The sequence below is a fragment of the Schistosoma haematobium genome, chromosome ZW, assembly GCF_000699445.3.
Source record: "Schistosoma haematobium chromosome ZW, whole genome shotgun sequence".
Classification (NCBI taxonomy): domain Eukaryota; kingdom Metazoa; phylum Platyhelminthes; class Trematoda; order Strigeidida; family Schistosomatidae; genus Schistosoma; species Schistosoma haematobium.
Window position 1 is genome coordinate 71,301,998 of NC_067195.1, and position 14,077 is coordinate 71,316,074.

Below are 14,077 nucleotides of genomic sequence, written 5' to 3' on the forward strand. Positions count from 1 at the left end.
AAATCTTACTGATCAACTTGAAATGAATGTTTAATATGAATTTTCAGAGTTTTTCCATATCCATTTTACAGAAATTATAATATATCCTATTCAACTAATCGTTTGTACATATGTAGTTTATAACCACAATAATGTGTAAAACACTAAATTGAAACACGAAACAAAATTTACAATCCAATATCACTAATAAACTGAAAAGCGCCCTTATTCTTTTTATAATTGACAAACTTTACATTGTCAAAACGGAAAATAACTATTGTAGTACACACCGCCATTTAAGAGAATCCTATTACAAATTAGTTATTATTTCATAAATTCAATAAAACAATTATTTAATCTATTCAAAGATGGATAGTGGCTAACAGTGGAATCCAGGACGAGCGTTTCGTCCTATTTGGGACTCGTCAGCTGGATGTACCTACATTTCAGAGTAGATGTTCACTCTGGGGCTTGAAGTTAAGGCTATATCGAGGCAATACTCATAATATGCATATATACCACTAAAAGACTGATTAATTACACTCCTAAATAACAATAGGAAGATTCAAACAAACAATACCAAGTGAAATGAACTATTCAATCTGTTATTCTGCATCATTATTTTGTATAAAAAAAAACTGATCAAATAATTACATATTCGTACAAAACAAAATATGAACGAAATAGAAACAATGAATCAAAATAATAATATAAAATAATAACAATAATAAATTAACAAGTTAAAACAATTAGTATCCACAATAGTAATTAAAATTAAGTCTTGTAAAAGGTAACTATCCATTTACAAAAAAAATAATCAATAATACACAAAACGGTAAATAGAAATGTACACCATAAAAAGAAAAGACAAAAAAAATACATTTTCATTGTCAAAATCAGCAATATTAAACTGTTGATATGTTTTGTTTTGTTTTGTTTTTCCTGTATACAACGACGTTACTAATCAATTTAGTTTTCAGCAGTTTATTCATAAGATAATATACAGTAAATAGAAAAGAAAACAAAAAGAAGAAATGCCAGATTTAAAAGTAATACAGAAAAACCATACAAGCAATAATTTAATCGAGATCTAACCAATATCTTGGTACCCAAGTTGGTTCACGTTCAAGTTTAATAGCTAAACGAATTAATTCTGTAACAGTTGAATCCAATGTTTCAGGAATAATTACTCTATCAAACCAATGACCAAAACGTAATTCCATTTTACGACTTGTTTCAATACATGCTTTCAATTCATCATTCTATGAATGAATCAAAATCAAAATGTAAAATAAAATATTGCTCATGTAAAATAACAATGAAAATAATAAATAAATTTGAGTTTTTTTAAAGTTTAGTATCCAAATAACAATTACAGTATATAAACTGATTCTTAAACGATTGGTTCCTTGTCATTGTTGGTACTGACTAGTTGCCTTCATCAGTAGAACTTATTTCTTTTATTATTCCAAGAAAAAAAATACATATTGTACAGTGCCAAAATATAAAAAGGAAAAGAATATATATGTGAAACAATCAAAATGATTAATAATCTGATCTGGGGTTGATATGAAAAACTACAAATTTCAGTCTGTTTAGAAAATAAATTTACACTTGTATTTCAAACTCCCCTGGATAGTGAATCTGTGTTATGCAATAGGGTACAAATGAAAATTATCTCATGATCGGACTATTGAGAAATCGACTAGAAAAAACATTCAGATTACATGCTTCACATGACTTGATTCTTTTCATATTTATTGTTTAAGCTTTGGTCTTTGAAGAAGGGTAATTTAATCTGTAAATAGTCTCAGTCACCCAGGGTTTTTATGAAAATGTAATGTAGTCATATCTTGAAATTGACATTATTTGTTTATTTTAGAGTAGTACAACACTTCGACACAACCTCATGTTGTCTGTAGTTTATCTGAATAAATTTCAAAAATAGTCACATAACAATTTACTAAATTAATCGAAAGTTTAATTTGGAAATGAAATTCCCGGTTGTTATTGTTAATAGTAGTGACTATCTTTATCGTACCTATATCGATACTGAAATTAGAACAATTCAGATTTATCATTATTTTGTATGATGTACTCAGCAACAAATTATAGTTTTCATTTGGATATATTTGTCCAGTTTGATTTAGAATTAGTCTGATGACAAGCTCATAAATCTAGGACAGTTTTGGGATGTTCAGAAAAATATCCCGAAAATTATCCTGTTAAGTCTAATGCTATCCTTGAACGTGAAATGGTGTCATTTTCCTATTGGTCAATATTTATTTCACGTGTCGTTTCCCTACTGGTCAATATTTATTTTACGTGTCATTTTCCTGTTGGTCAATATTCACGGTAGTCCTGACTGTATAAATATGCATTTTTCTGTAAAGTATCACTACTATTCTTATTCTTCTCCTGACCCGATAAACAATCTCATCTACGGTTCGTGTTCTGATATATTGGAGATTAGGGAACAGTACTGAGGTCGTACTGGGATATCTGAAGTTGGTAAGTCGGTAGAAATCAGAGTAGTCACCCCGCGGTCCACAATAGAAAACATAGTCAAATCGAGGAAATCTGTTCAAAATTCACAAGTGTCGAAACGAAATTCATTAGGTGCTTTCTCCAACATTAACAACTGGAAGGTATAAATACAAATATTAATTAACAATGTTTTGAATTATTAAATACATACACATTTGTGATAGATGCTGAAAGCGAAACAGTTTACCAGTAACTATAAGAAGTATTTCCATGTTCTCTGTAATAAGTTACCTAATGGTGTTGGTTTACTCCATGTCATTTTTTAGAAAAAAAAGTTCTTTTTTAGATTTTAGTTTTTCAAAACGACTTGTTTTAACTGCTAGAATATTAAACACCATATTGTTTAGGATGATTCTTATAAACTTAACAAATCTATACTTTAGAGAAAATAATAATTAATAAGTTATTATATAAATATAACTCTAGTTAGTAATGAATTATCGAATATTTGAAAACATTACACTTGTCTTCTCCCATATTTATTTTCTGACTAATCTGTTACTTCCAAAATATCTGCTTGATCTGTTCAATAATGATGAATAGCTTTTTAAACAATTTATCATTTCAGCTTGAAGCATTTATCCAACTAATGAACCATTAGCTTGTAGTATAATAAGCGGAGATTATTTCCGATATGTGAGGACGGCTCTCAGGTGAACTCAAGGAAGCTCTGAAAGAGCCGAAGATATTCCATCCAATTAGCTTTTGGGAGGAATCTCGACATGTAGCTTCCTGATTGGACAAATGCTAAGAACCCCTGCATGCGTATTGGATGACTGTCGTGATGATTTCGTTTTTTACTAAAAACTATAAATACCTGAGTGTTTTTGTACTATATTTAACACTGTTTGAAATAAGATTCCTTCCCATTCGTCCTCTGTCTTCTAGTTTGCAAATTGGAGGGTTCAAGAGTTCGTGTGCTCAAAGTTGTACACGGTATAGCAAAAATCTAAGCTCTAGAATATAATATGATAGTTGCTTCAATTATATTTTATATCATCAAATATGTAGTGAAGAATGTGTAAATCCTTAAGTTTTAACCAACACGGAATAAATAATACATCATGATTTATTCACAAGTTTAATCAATCAGTTCACATATAATAAACAATTGAAAATAATTATAGATACATGAGCTTTAGATGGTGGTTGGAGGTACTCAACAGGAAACCCTGGACCCGGGTTTCGTGCTACTTGGCACTCGTCAGCAAGGTGTACCTGTAATCATGAGGGAACTGGTGCTCCCTGGCGGATTCGATCTCGTGTCACCCAGCTTCACAGTCAGAGACGTTACCACTGAGCTATCCTGTTGACTACCTCCAACCACCAACTAAATCTCAATACATAGTGCCCGCAGTGTCGAGTCACCTAGACTGTTGGCCACATTGCAACATGATCGATAGCATTCGATCTGCACTAATAAGGACTAGACAAGCATGACATTGATCATCACCCAGTGATCAATCAATTGAGATACATGAGCACACATAAAAAGGAAATTACTTATCATCAACAAATAAATTGTAATATATGAATTAATTAGTTGATTAATTGACAAAAATCAATTTGAAACTTACAGAACAATTACCAGTTAGATTTAAATTTTTACGTAAACGTTGTAGATCATCTACTCGTTCTGGCGGTGAAATAAATATTACATATGGATCAAGACCACTTGAACGTATTTTACGTAAAGACTATAATAATAATAATAATAATAATAATAATAATAATAATAATAATAATAATAATAATAATAATAATGGTAATTATAATAAAGTTTTTACCGTAAAATTCAATTATTAATAATTTGACAAATAATGATTCAGTTAAGTTTTAACAAGCATATGATGCTTTTTCTTAAATAGTAAATCCAATTAAGGAATGGTTTTGTTGTAATTCATTCTAAGTATGCATTAATTTTTTTAAAAAAAACTGATGTTAACACCTACTCGACTTTTCTGTGTTGTTTACGTGTTTTGTAATTCAGACATTGTTAACTCTGATTAGACATAAGATGAATTGTGTTGATCATAAATTTTATATAACCTATACGTAGTGCTTAATATTAACATTATATGTAATCATGAATTTAACGTCGATAGTATGATTTGAATAATTTTTTGGTTAGTGTTTTTTTAGCGAGTTGGTTTTCTAGGGGATGGGGTCGCTAACGCTATGACCACCCCTCCTCCTTTATCCGGGTTTGGAACCGGCAGTAGCCCACGAGGGGCTCCAGGCGTAAGTAAGTTTGATTTAAGGAATTAAATTTTCCTTTACTCGACAAATGTGATAAGTATTTGTCGGTAAATATGTTAGATAATAGGATTGATTAACAATTAAATCCAGTATACGTGATTTATCCTATTTGATGGACTGGTCGGGCACAGTTCTGAAATAACAACAATGGGAATATATTAAACCTTACAGTCAATTATTATCATTATCATGTTTCATATGACGAACAACGTAATGTAGGGTTATGTTATCGGTTGGCTTTATCTGAAATGATTTGTGTCACCAAGTGATAGGTGTTCATAAAAATCAAGTTTAATGACACAAAGTGAAAGGATATCAAAATATGGCCTAACTTGTCAGTAAAATATAAGTCAGTTTACAAAGTAAAAATGATACGCTTGAGGTCAAAATATCTGACAAAAAATAAATATGATTGAAATTGGTTTAAAATGTCAATAATTGTAAGATGTTCAATTTGTAGATCATTCAGGAATTTGTTGGATAAAAGTGTGATCATCAAGCTTGCTTATTCCCAGTTATATCAACACTTGTTGAACAAGATTGTGATTACTTTTGATCCAAGTAGTCAGTTAGATAAATCGTTAGACCCTGAATATATATATATATATATATATATATATATATATATTAAAGTCAACGCTGAAAAATTTGCCTAGTGAAACTTCAATTACCAATCAAATAATCGGAAAGCAAACCGTAAACCTTCTAAATAGAACCAGGAAGAACAAACTTACTTGAGATCTACAAAATACCATTTTAACACACGAGTATCTAAAACTGAACGAGATAACTAAATTAAACAGAGTATATTTGTACATATAAAGCCTTCAACATACAATTTCTCAGTACATTGTTATCAGTTATTATTTTGAATCACATCTTGTTTACGGGTTGGGGTTACTACTAATTGTTTCAATCACTAAGTTACGATCAACTAACACTATAGTGTGAGCGACTTATGCAAACAGATATAAGTATTATGTAGCAGGAGTTGGAGGTGGAATGTTTACCAGTAGAAGATTGAAATAAAAAGAAGTGAAAGAAAAACAGAGAGCAATCAGAATAACAACACGATTGAAAGAATGATGGAGTATGTGCAAATGGTGTATATGATCTATGATTTCCATATTTTACAAACTGAAATAAAACTGATCGTATATTAATAATGCGGCCAGCGATGGAATCCAGGATATATGTTTTTTTCTATTCATGACTTGGCTTTGGGATAGAGCTGAGTCTGTGCTGTTAATCACATTGAGACTCTAACTTAGTATCTAATGTATCAAACACCAACTCTTTACTCATTAAAGTACCGAATCCAAACAATCATTAGCTTGATCGACAGGTATAATGGTACTAGTAAGGCTTTGTAATTTACGCTCTAATTAACTCAAACTAATCAATCTCCGTTACTGTATATGTAGCCTGGGAGGATTGATTCAAAATCGAGTCAATATAGCTTCCTGGATTCCACTGTAAAACATATAACAAATAAACTAAAACTTACGATAAAAAGAAATATCAAGACAATGTACTCAAGATATTGATTTAGTAACAGAGGTTGATCAATTATAAAACCGAATATCAACAACGGAAAGTTAAAAGTACACTGACTGATAAAAAAATTTAATTTGTTAACAAAAAAAACTTACATCAGGTCTTAAAGATATACAACATATTTTGCCTTCATTTACTAATTGTTGTACAGTTAATTTACTAGTTCCATAATAATCACGATTAAATAATCCCCATTCAATGAATTCTTTTTGTTTACGTTTTAATCGAAACTCTTCTTCTGTAATACAAATATAAGAAAATTTCGTATCTGCCTTCAAATTTGAATTTGTTGTATCTAAAAGAATAATTAAAAGAAAAAAAGGAAACAATTACGATGTTATTAAAAAAGAATGTTGACAGCATAGTTGGCAATCATAATCAAAGACTACTGCTTCTAACAAAAAAAGCCAATAAAATATTTAATGGATTAAAACAATGAATGATTTCATATTTATAAAATGAACAAGATAAATGAGTAACTGTTGACTCTTCAACTGGTAGTAAAGTACTGATGATTATTTATTAAAAAGGATAATTGAATACCATTCTACACAAAAAAACCGACGTATCCTACACGTCAGTGAGTAAACTAATGTGAAAATATATTTGATAAATTTTAGACATGTTATACATGTTTTACTACATTCGAACTGTGCTTACTATTAAATTCTTCAGAATTCGTATACAATATGTACCTGAATCCCAGTGTTGACATTCACAACCCAATTATACTAAATCTTGTTACTAGCAGGTAATATCGAGACCACTGTTCAATATGTATATATGTCGAAAAAAACTGATCAAATTTAGTCTTGAATATCAATAAAGGGAAATTATAAACCATCAGTAATATTCACATCACCGTTAGAGAACATTTATTCATAACATTTGTTGCTTAAGTGGGTGGTTGTCTGCACTTAGTCGATTGAGGAATAACGCATTGGATGTTTGAAGCGAACAACACTGGGCTCGAGTCTCGTGTGAAAATCACCACAAAATGTGAGCACATCCAGCTAACGAGTTCCAAATGGCAAAAAACCTGGCTCCTGGATTTCATTGCTAGCTAAAAATCCATTCATTTTATTAAAAAAAGTCAATTTTATAGATTATTTTACTACATTTTAGACAGTTAAACAGATTCGCTAAATAATATCCGTAGAGATTTCTTTGGAGTAGCATTAACAGATACTATAATGTAATTTATATTTTATGCTAAAAGCCGGTCAACTATCATACTTATTCAACCACTGTTAGCATCATCATCACAAACGATTTTCGAAATGAAACTGTTTGAAAGAACAGTGATAAACTCAAAACTAGATGTGTTACTTGTAATAAATGTCACGTTACAAAATAACATTTGCTGCTTAACTAATGAAGTTTATTCGTCTGAAAGGGTACTATATAAGTGACAAGAATAAAGGTTTTAGAAGCTAGTATCTCACTATAATTTATATTCAGACATGTATAATAGTATTGATAGCCATAGTATGTGTGCATAGCAGAGATCTTTTATAAACACATGATGTAATACTCTCTGAAGTTTCAAGTGTTTTCAGAAAATATTTTGTATTTTATCATACATAACATGTAGTCAAGTAGCTAAAATTGTAAAGCATTAAATACCTATTTGTCAAAATAATTACCGTAGATCAATATTTTTGTTGACAAAAATTTATGTCTACAGAAAAAGACAACAAAATGACTTACAAATAGCCGCTTGAAAAAATCGATCAGGTTCTCGTTGAATGAGATGCTGTAAAATTTGTTGCCGTCCAACATGTGCTGGCCCAACAAACACAAGTGGCCGTCTACGAAGTGGTTGTGGGATATACTGAGCGACAGGTTCATAAGTCCATAAACTATAATGGATCATATAACCACGAGCAACTTCTTTATCTAACCATGCCACAGGATCATCACTCGACTGTAATTCATTATCTGGGACTGAAAGTAAGAAGGAGAATTACCTCTTAACACTCAAAACTAATATAAGATGCCGGCGAAAAAAGGCATAGGAGTGCAGTTTTAAAGTGGTAGCTTAAATAAATCAATCAGGAATTCTTACATAAAAGTTCATTCGTAACGTAGTGTTTTTACTCTCTGCACTAACTTAATTTCAATTCGGAATTGAATACTATACACCCACGTTTGGTCCAACTGTAACTAATTATTAAGTTTTCTATGATTAACTGATGAACAATACTACTACTGTTATCATTATTATTACTGCAAGTAGTGATGTTAGCTGAAAACCTAGTTTGGGCTTGATTTTTTAACTTAAACTGTCACACTACTCATTAGTACAAAAAAAGAAATTTGATAAATTCTAAAAAGTAGAAACAAATGAAAAACACTAGATAACGAGACGATAAACACGAGGATATACAATTATAAAGTACATGATGAGTGAGTGTAAATGCTTTCTTGAAATTCACTTCTAATCACCTCGCCAGTGCTACAAAAGTTTTCGACACTACATATTAATGTTACAAGTAAATGAGTTAATATGTAGAGATTTAAGTATATTATTACTGCAATTTTCAGAGAGAATCGACTTGAGCCATGGAATTACAGAAAATTTAGGAATTACAGCACTTCTACTTTGAGACTCTTCAGCATTGAATGCACACGACTCCATAAAACAATGAGACTAAGAACTTTAGGTCACGCAGTAAACAAGATGCCCTGAGATTGCTTAGTCCTGTGGATACACCATTTCTACCATAAAAACACCATTATTTCTCTTTAAAATCTTTCAAGTGTTTTTGATTTAAAAATGTTAAATTGTTTCGGTAGTTACGCATTCATGCCCCCCAACTTAAACAACTTATTAGAGCTATTCACACAAGTAAAGTATGTTAGAAACATAGTAAATAATCAATCAATAACCTTGTTGAATTCTTTTTGATGTCATTTACGCAAACTATATACTCATATTTAAAGCTACTGAAAAATGCCTATTACACAGCAAATTATTTTGAAGTTTTAGATGCCATAAAAGGATTCTATATCGATTGCGAAGTTAGGGGAAAATAATATGATAAAAACCAATGTATGAGAGATAACTGTTCATTTAAAGTGTCTGAAAAAGTTATCGAACAACGTATAAACAAAAAATTTCATCTTCTTGATGTTTTATTAAAATTGTCAAAGGTCTCCCTACAAAGATTCATACATAAAAAACAAATGTAGAACTATCAATATACGAATTTCCAAAGTTCGGTTCCATTGAGCAGAAAGAGAGATTTAATTCACTCTTTATTTCCGAGAGTCAATAAACTATGATTCGACGACACGATAAACAACGAAATATTTCAACTTTGATAGATGTATTCATCAAAAATCACAATCCATTCAGGTTAACTGATAAAAACCTAAAACCGAAACCACAGCCTAAGAGGTCATAGGCAGTCCGAATGAAAATCTTTTTCATGAAAATTGGGTTTAAAAGAGTAACTAAAGTATGAATTATGTGAAACAGACTTTCTAAGTCTATGAAATGTAAATGTAAAGGCACGGATTAGCGAAACAAGGACAGTATTCCTACAGTTGAAGAACATATGGAACTTAAAACAACTGACAGCCAATATCATAGTCACAATTGTTAACACGAACGTCAAGATAGTCCTACTGTACGAAGCTGAAACGTGAAGAACTACTACAATAATCATCAAAAAAGTACAATTATTTATAAACAATTGTCCACGTAAGATAATGAATATCCGTTGGCCGGATACCATCAATAAAAGCCTTCTGTGGGAGAGAAAAAAGCAACTTCCATCTGAGCAGAAAATTAGGAAAAGATGATGGAATTGTATAGGACACAGATTGAGGAAATCATCAAACTGCATCACGAAACAAGCTCTAATTTGCAATCCTGAAGGAAAGCGGAAAAAAAGAAGGCCAAAAGACACACTATATCGGGAATCAGATATGGAAAGTATGAACAGCAACTGGAAAGAATTAGGAAGGATTGCCCAGGACAGAATTGGATGGAGAATGCTAGTAAGAGGTCTATTCTCCTCCATGAGGGGTAACAGGAGAAAGTAAGTAAATAAATCAGACCGCATCATACTATAAAATAGAAAATAACAATTATACAAATTCAAGCCAAAAGTGGCTGTGAGTGTGTGGGAATAACTTAAGAATAGTAAGTCAAATAGAAACCTATAATGAAATGAATATGAATATACTTATAATATAGGTATTTAATAATTATACAATAAGAATACATATATATACAATAACAGTCCATAAATAGATCCTAGCAGTTAACATTCACTTATTCTTTGTTCGGACATAACAAATTCTAATGATTTTCTGTTAGCTTTCAGTTAGTTGCCATTATCACTTAGATAATTCCAATTTTATAATTGTAAGGCAGAAAAATATCTTCCACATATTTATTTTCATTTTTTTTCTCTTTTAACTTCTCGATCATTGGGCACTTCTCTTTTGACATATGAAATTTCCGGACAGCTTTTACGTTATCCTTCTTTTTATAGATTACAATACTTTTTAACTTAATATGAATACACCTGTATAGCTAGAGTAAATGATATTATAAAAGAGAAATTTTTCATTCAATGTCTGAATGGATTTTTTTCCTTATTTGATCCTATAACTCACTGACATTTATTTTGATTTTTGTTGACTTCCAAGATAAGACACCTATTTTCAAATATATCCATGTTCATTAAAGCAAACTTAGAATTATTTCTAAAACAGTTTTTAATTTTCTGTATACCACAAAATTACCCAAGAAAATGTCAGTCGTTAACGAAATCAGCTTTCTAGAGATTGACAGGGTAGTTAAGGCCATCTTTAGTAGGCAATTTGTAGAGTTACAAAAGAGCTCAGCCTATATAAATGGATGAGTGTCATACAGCTTACAGAAAAAAAATTTTAGTTACATTTCCAAGAGGTTACGTGAAGTCTTAATCAATATCAGTTAAAGTAAATAAGAAATATAAAAATTTCCCTTTATTGTTTGTAATTAAACGATATCTGTTACACCGTAATGTTTATACAAATACTTGACTAATTAACATTCAAAAAATGACTTGATTTGAAGTTGGTTTAAGTTCTAGACTGGCATCAACTGATAAGCTATTTTTCGAACCAGAAGGCACTAAATAACTATTTCATATAAGTGTTGCACTCCTTAATAATTTATACTCACGATCATGCCAGAGATCAGAACAAGAATCTACAAATCTTGCAGTAAGCAAAATTATCGTGAAAACACGTTTTTTCCAAGTGGTTTTCTAATTACTATCAGTCCATGTCTAAAATCACTTGATTGCTTGTTTATAAATCAGAGTGATTGTTTTTTGTCCTTATTTTCAACTCCAAGTTATCACTTTAGTCTCTTATTCCATTTAATGTATTACACGTTAGAAGTACAAATTTCAGAAAGTAAACTACTCATAACAAACTGTACACCAACGTACAAATAGTCAGTATAGTAAATACAAACAAACAAAAAAACATTAAGAAAATTATTTGTTGAATATAGTTATTAAACAATGACTACTAAAGAATATCACAAGCAATCAAAAGCTAACTCATATACATACATAAATAAATGGACACAAGTTACTACAATAATTTGCATATATCTTTATTGATCAATGTATAACTAGTTAAAGATAGGTGCCTTTTTAGTATCATCTGAAAAGCCAATCGATATATTACACGCATATAAGCTTTAGACAACTATTTAATCCACTAGATGTATGTTTGTTACTAAAACATAATATAGTAGATAGAAAAAGTGCCTCAGCAAAGATTAGCATTGAAAAAAATTCTTGAGAGCTATGAAAAAGCATTTTATTAATTAATCTATCTGACTGTAATTGGACCGATAAAGGCTTCAAGATAATTAGAACTTAGAGAGAATTGAACAGTTGTTTTATTGTATGTTTTAAACTTTCCAACAGTATATAGCTGGGTATCATACGGGATTGAAACTGTAACATACCAATGAAGCTGAATTAAGACTATGCTGTCAACATGATGACCGTGATCAGTAGTTGAAGACGTTAGGTGACATGGTTCAGAATCGATTACGGATGAAGATGTAACTACTTCTTATTTTACCCTAGATTGTGAGCTTCAGTATTCCTTCATGCATATCCTTTCATTCTGTCTTCTCAAAACGTATTCTCAAACTCTGATCTTTCCAATTATCATTGAAATGTATTATCTCGATACTCTTCTTATTTATTTTGTTAATGCAATCTCGTTGTGCTCATGTGGTATGGCAACTTGGACCAACACACATTTGTGCCAGGCTCTATGTTGTTTATGACTGACCGACAGTCGTAAATTGATTTAATTCATAAAGTGTGGATTATTGGATTTTGTCATAAGATTATTTACCATAAAACTAAAAGATCTTAGATTTAATCCCATGTGAGATGTAGGGTGTGTATTGCTCTAAAAGGACCTTAATCCAGGATACAACAACTGCTCACTGTTTAATAGATTTTTCAATAATTATCTAGCTGAAGTTAGTGTGTAATTAAAATTGCTTTTTAACTGTACAAACGTTTCCACATAATCATTCTAGCCAATAATAATCAATAAATGACTATACATTTGGGCATTTAAGTAAATGTGGACAAATTAACCAAACAGATAAGGAGTAAAAATTAAAATACTATGGTATGGTGGTGTATGCTACTTATATTGAGATATAAATAGTATGTAACATCAGTCGGAAGTAGAATGCCTGGCAGAAGAGCATTGAAATGAAGAGAACAAAAAAGAAATCGAAGAACAATCAGAATAACAACAGAATTACAGGAATAATAGAGTATGTAAAGGATAACGCAAAGATGTGCAAATGATGTATTTAGTGCATGATTTTCATATTTTACTAACCACTGTGTGATTTTGCATCAAACAATAAATCGGTTTTTCCCCCCTGAGTTTTTGTTTGCTACAGTACAAGTAGTGGTGATAACATTGAAATGACAATGAAACCGATAAAGGATTCACTTATGTAAATAACAAGAAGGCATAAATACATCTCACAAAAGTGAAAATCACTTCAAGTTGTAATTATGTAAATAACTAAAGATCTACTCATACGGTTAAAAAAAGATAACTCCATATTTCTGGTAGTTGTCAGGATAAATTTCGAAATTAGTAAGAAATCGTGTGACAAAATTCACAAACGTTGTGACGTTTAAAATTCCAGAATTTATCTACATAAATCTTTAAATGAATATAGCTAACTCAAGAGTTATTAATTAAAATACAATTAAATATTTAGTTTTAGATCAAAGTTGAACAAAATAATTACCAACTTACTAACAAAACACTTACCAGGAACAAGAGATGGATAATACTCGCCATGGTTTTTATCTTTTTTCCAGGATCTTAAACCTTCTAGACATGGAGACGATCTATTTGTTGAAGAGAGTTTCCGTCTATTTCGTTTACGACGTGCACGTAGAGTTCGAAGATCATAACCATGTTGACCCCATACTGGTCCAGCAGCTAATAAAGGAAATTAAGACAGAAGATATTGATTCTCCGAGATCATCTACTTCCTAGTGATCACTGATCAGTCTCTACAAGTATATCATTCATACTGTTCGGTTGTACATAAATCTGTGAATTTCACAAGAACTTTGTTTCCAGTTATATTCATAATAAAATATGAAAAACAGTTAAAACGTTAATAGTTTTTTATTATTGTTATATTAATAAGTAAGATTAA

At 30.6% G+C, this 14,077-nt stretch overlaps 1 protein-coding gene across 1 annotated transcript in view; it reads right to left on the reverse strand.

Annotated features, from left to right (window-relative positions):
• Positions 1–356: 356 nt before the first annotated feature.
• The window catches only part of MPP5 (Maguk P55 sub member), a 30,679-nt gene continuing 16,958 nt past the window's right edge, over positions 357–14,077 (reverse strand). Inside the window, exons 10-14 of the mRNA XM_051212212.1 lie at positions 13,681–13,854; positions 8,053–8,289; positions 6,438–6,637; positions 4,104–4,223; positions 357–1,241 (exon numbers count right to left, since the gene is read on the reverse strand). Of these exons, the coding sequence (XP_051072364.1) occupies positions 1,059–1,241; positions 4,104–4,223; positions 6,438–6,637; positions 8,053–8,289; positions 13,681–13,854 (914 nt within the window). The 3' untranslated portion in view covers positions 357–1,058. The remainder of the gene's footprint in view (positions 1,242–4,103; positions 4,224–6,437; positions 6,638–8,052; positions 8,290–13,680; positions 13,855–14,077) is intronic.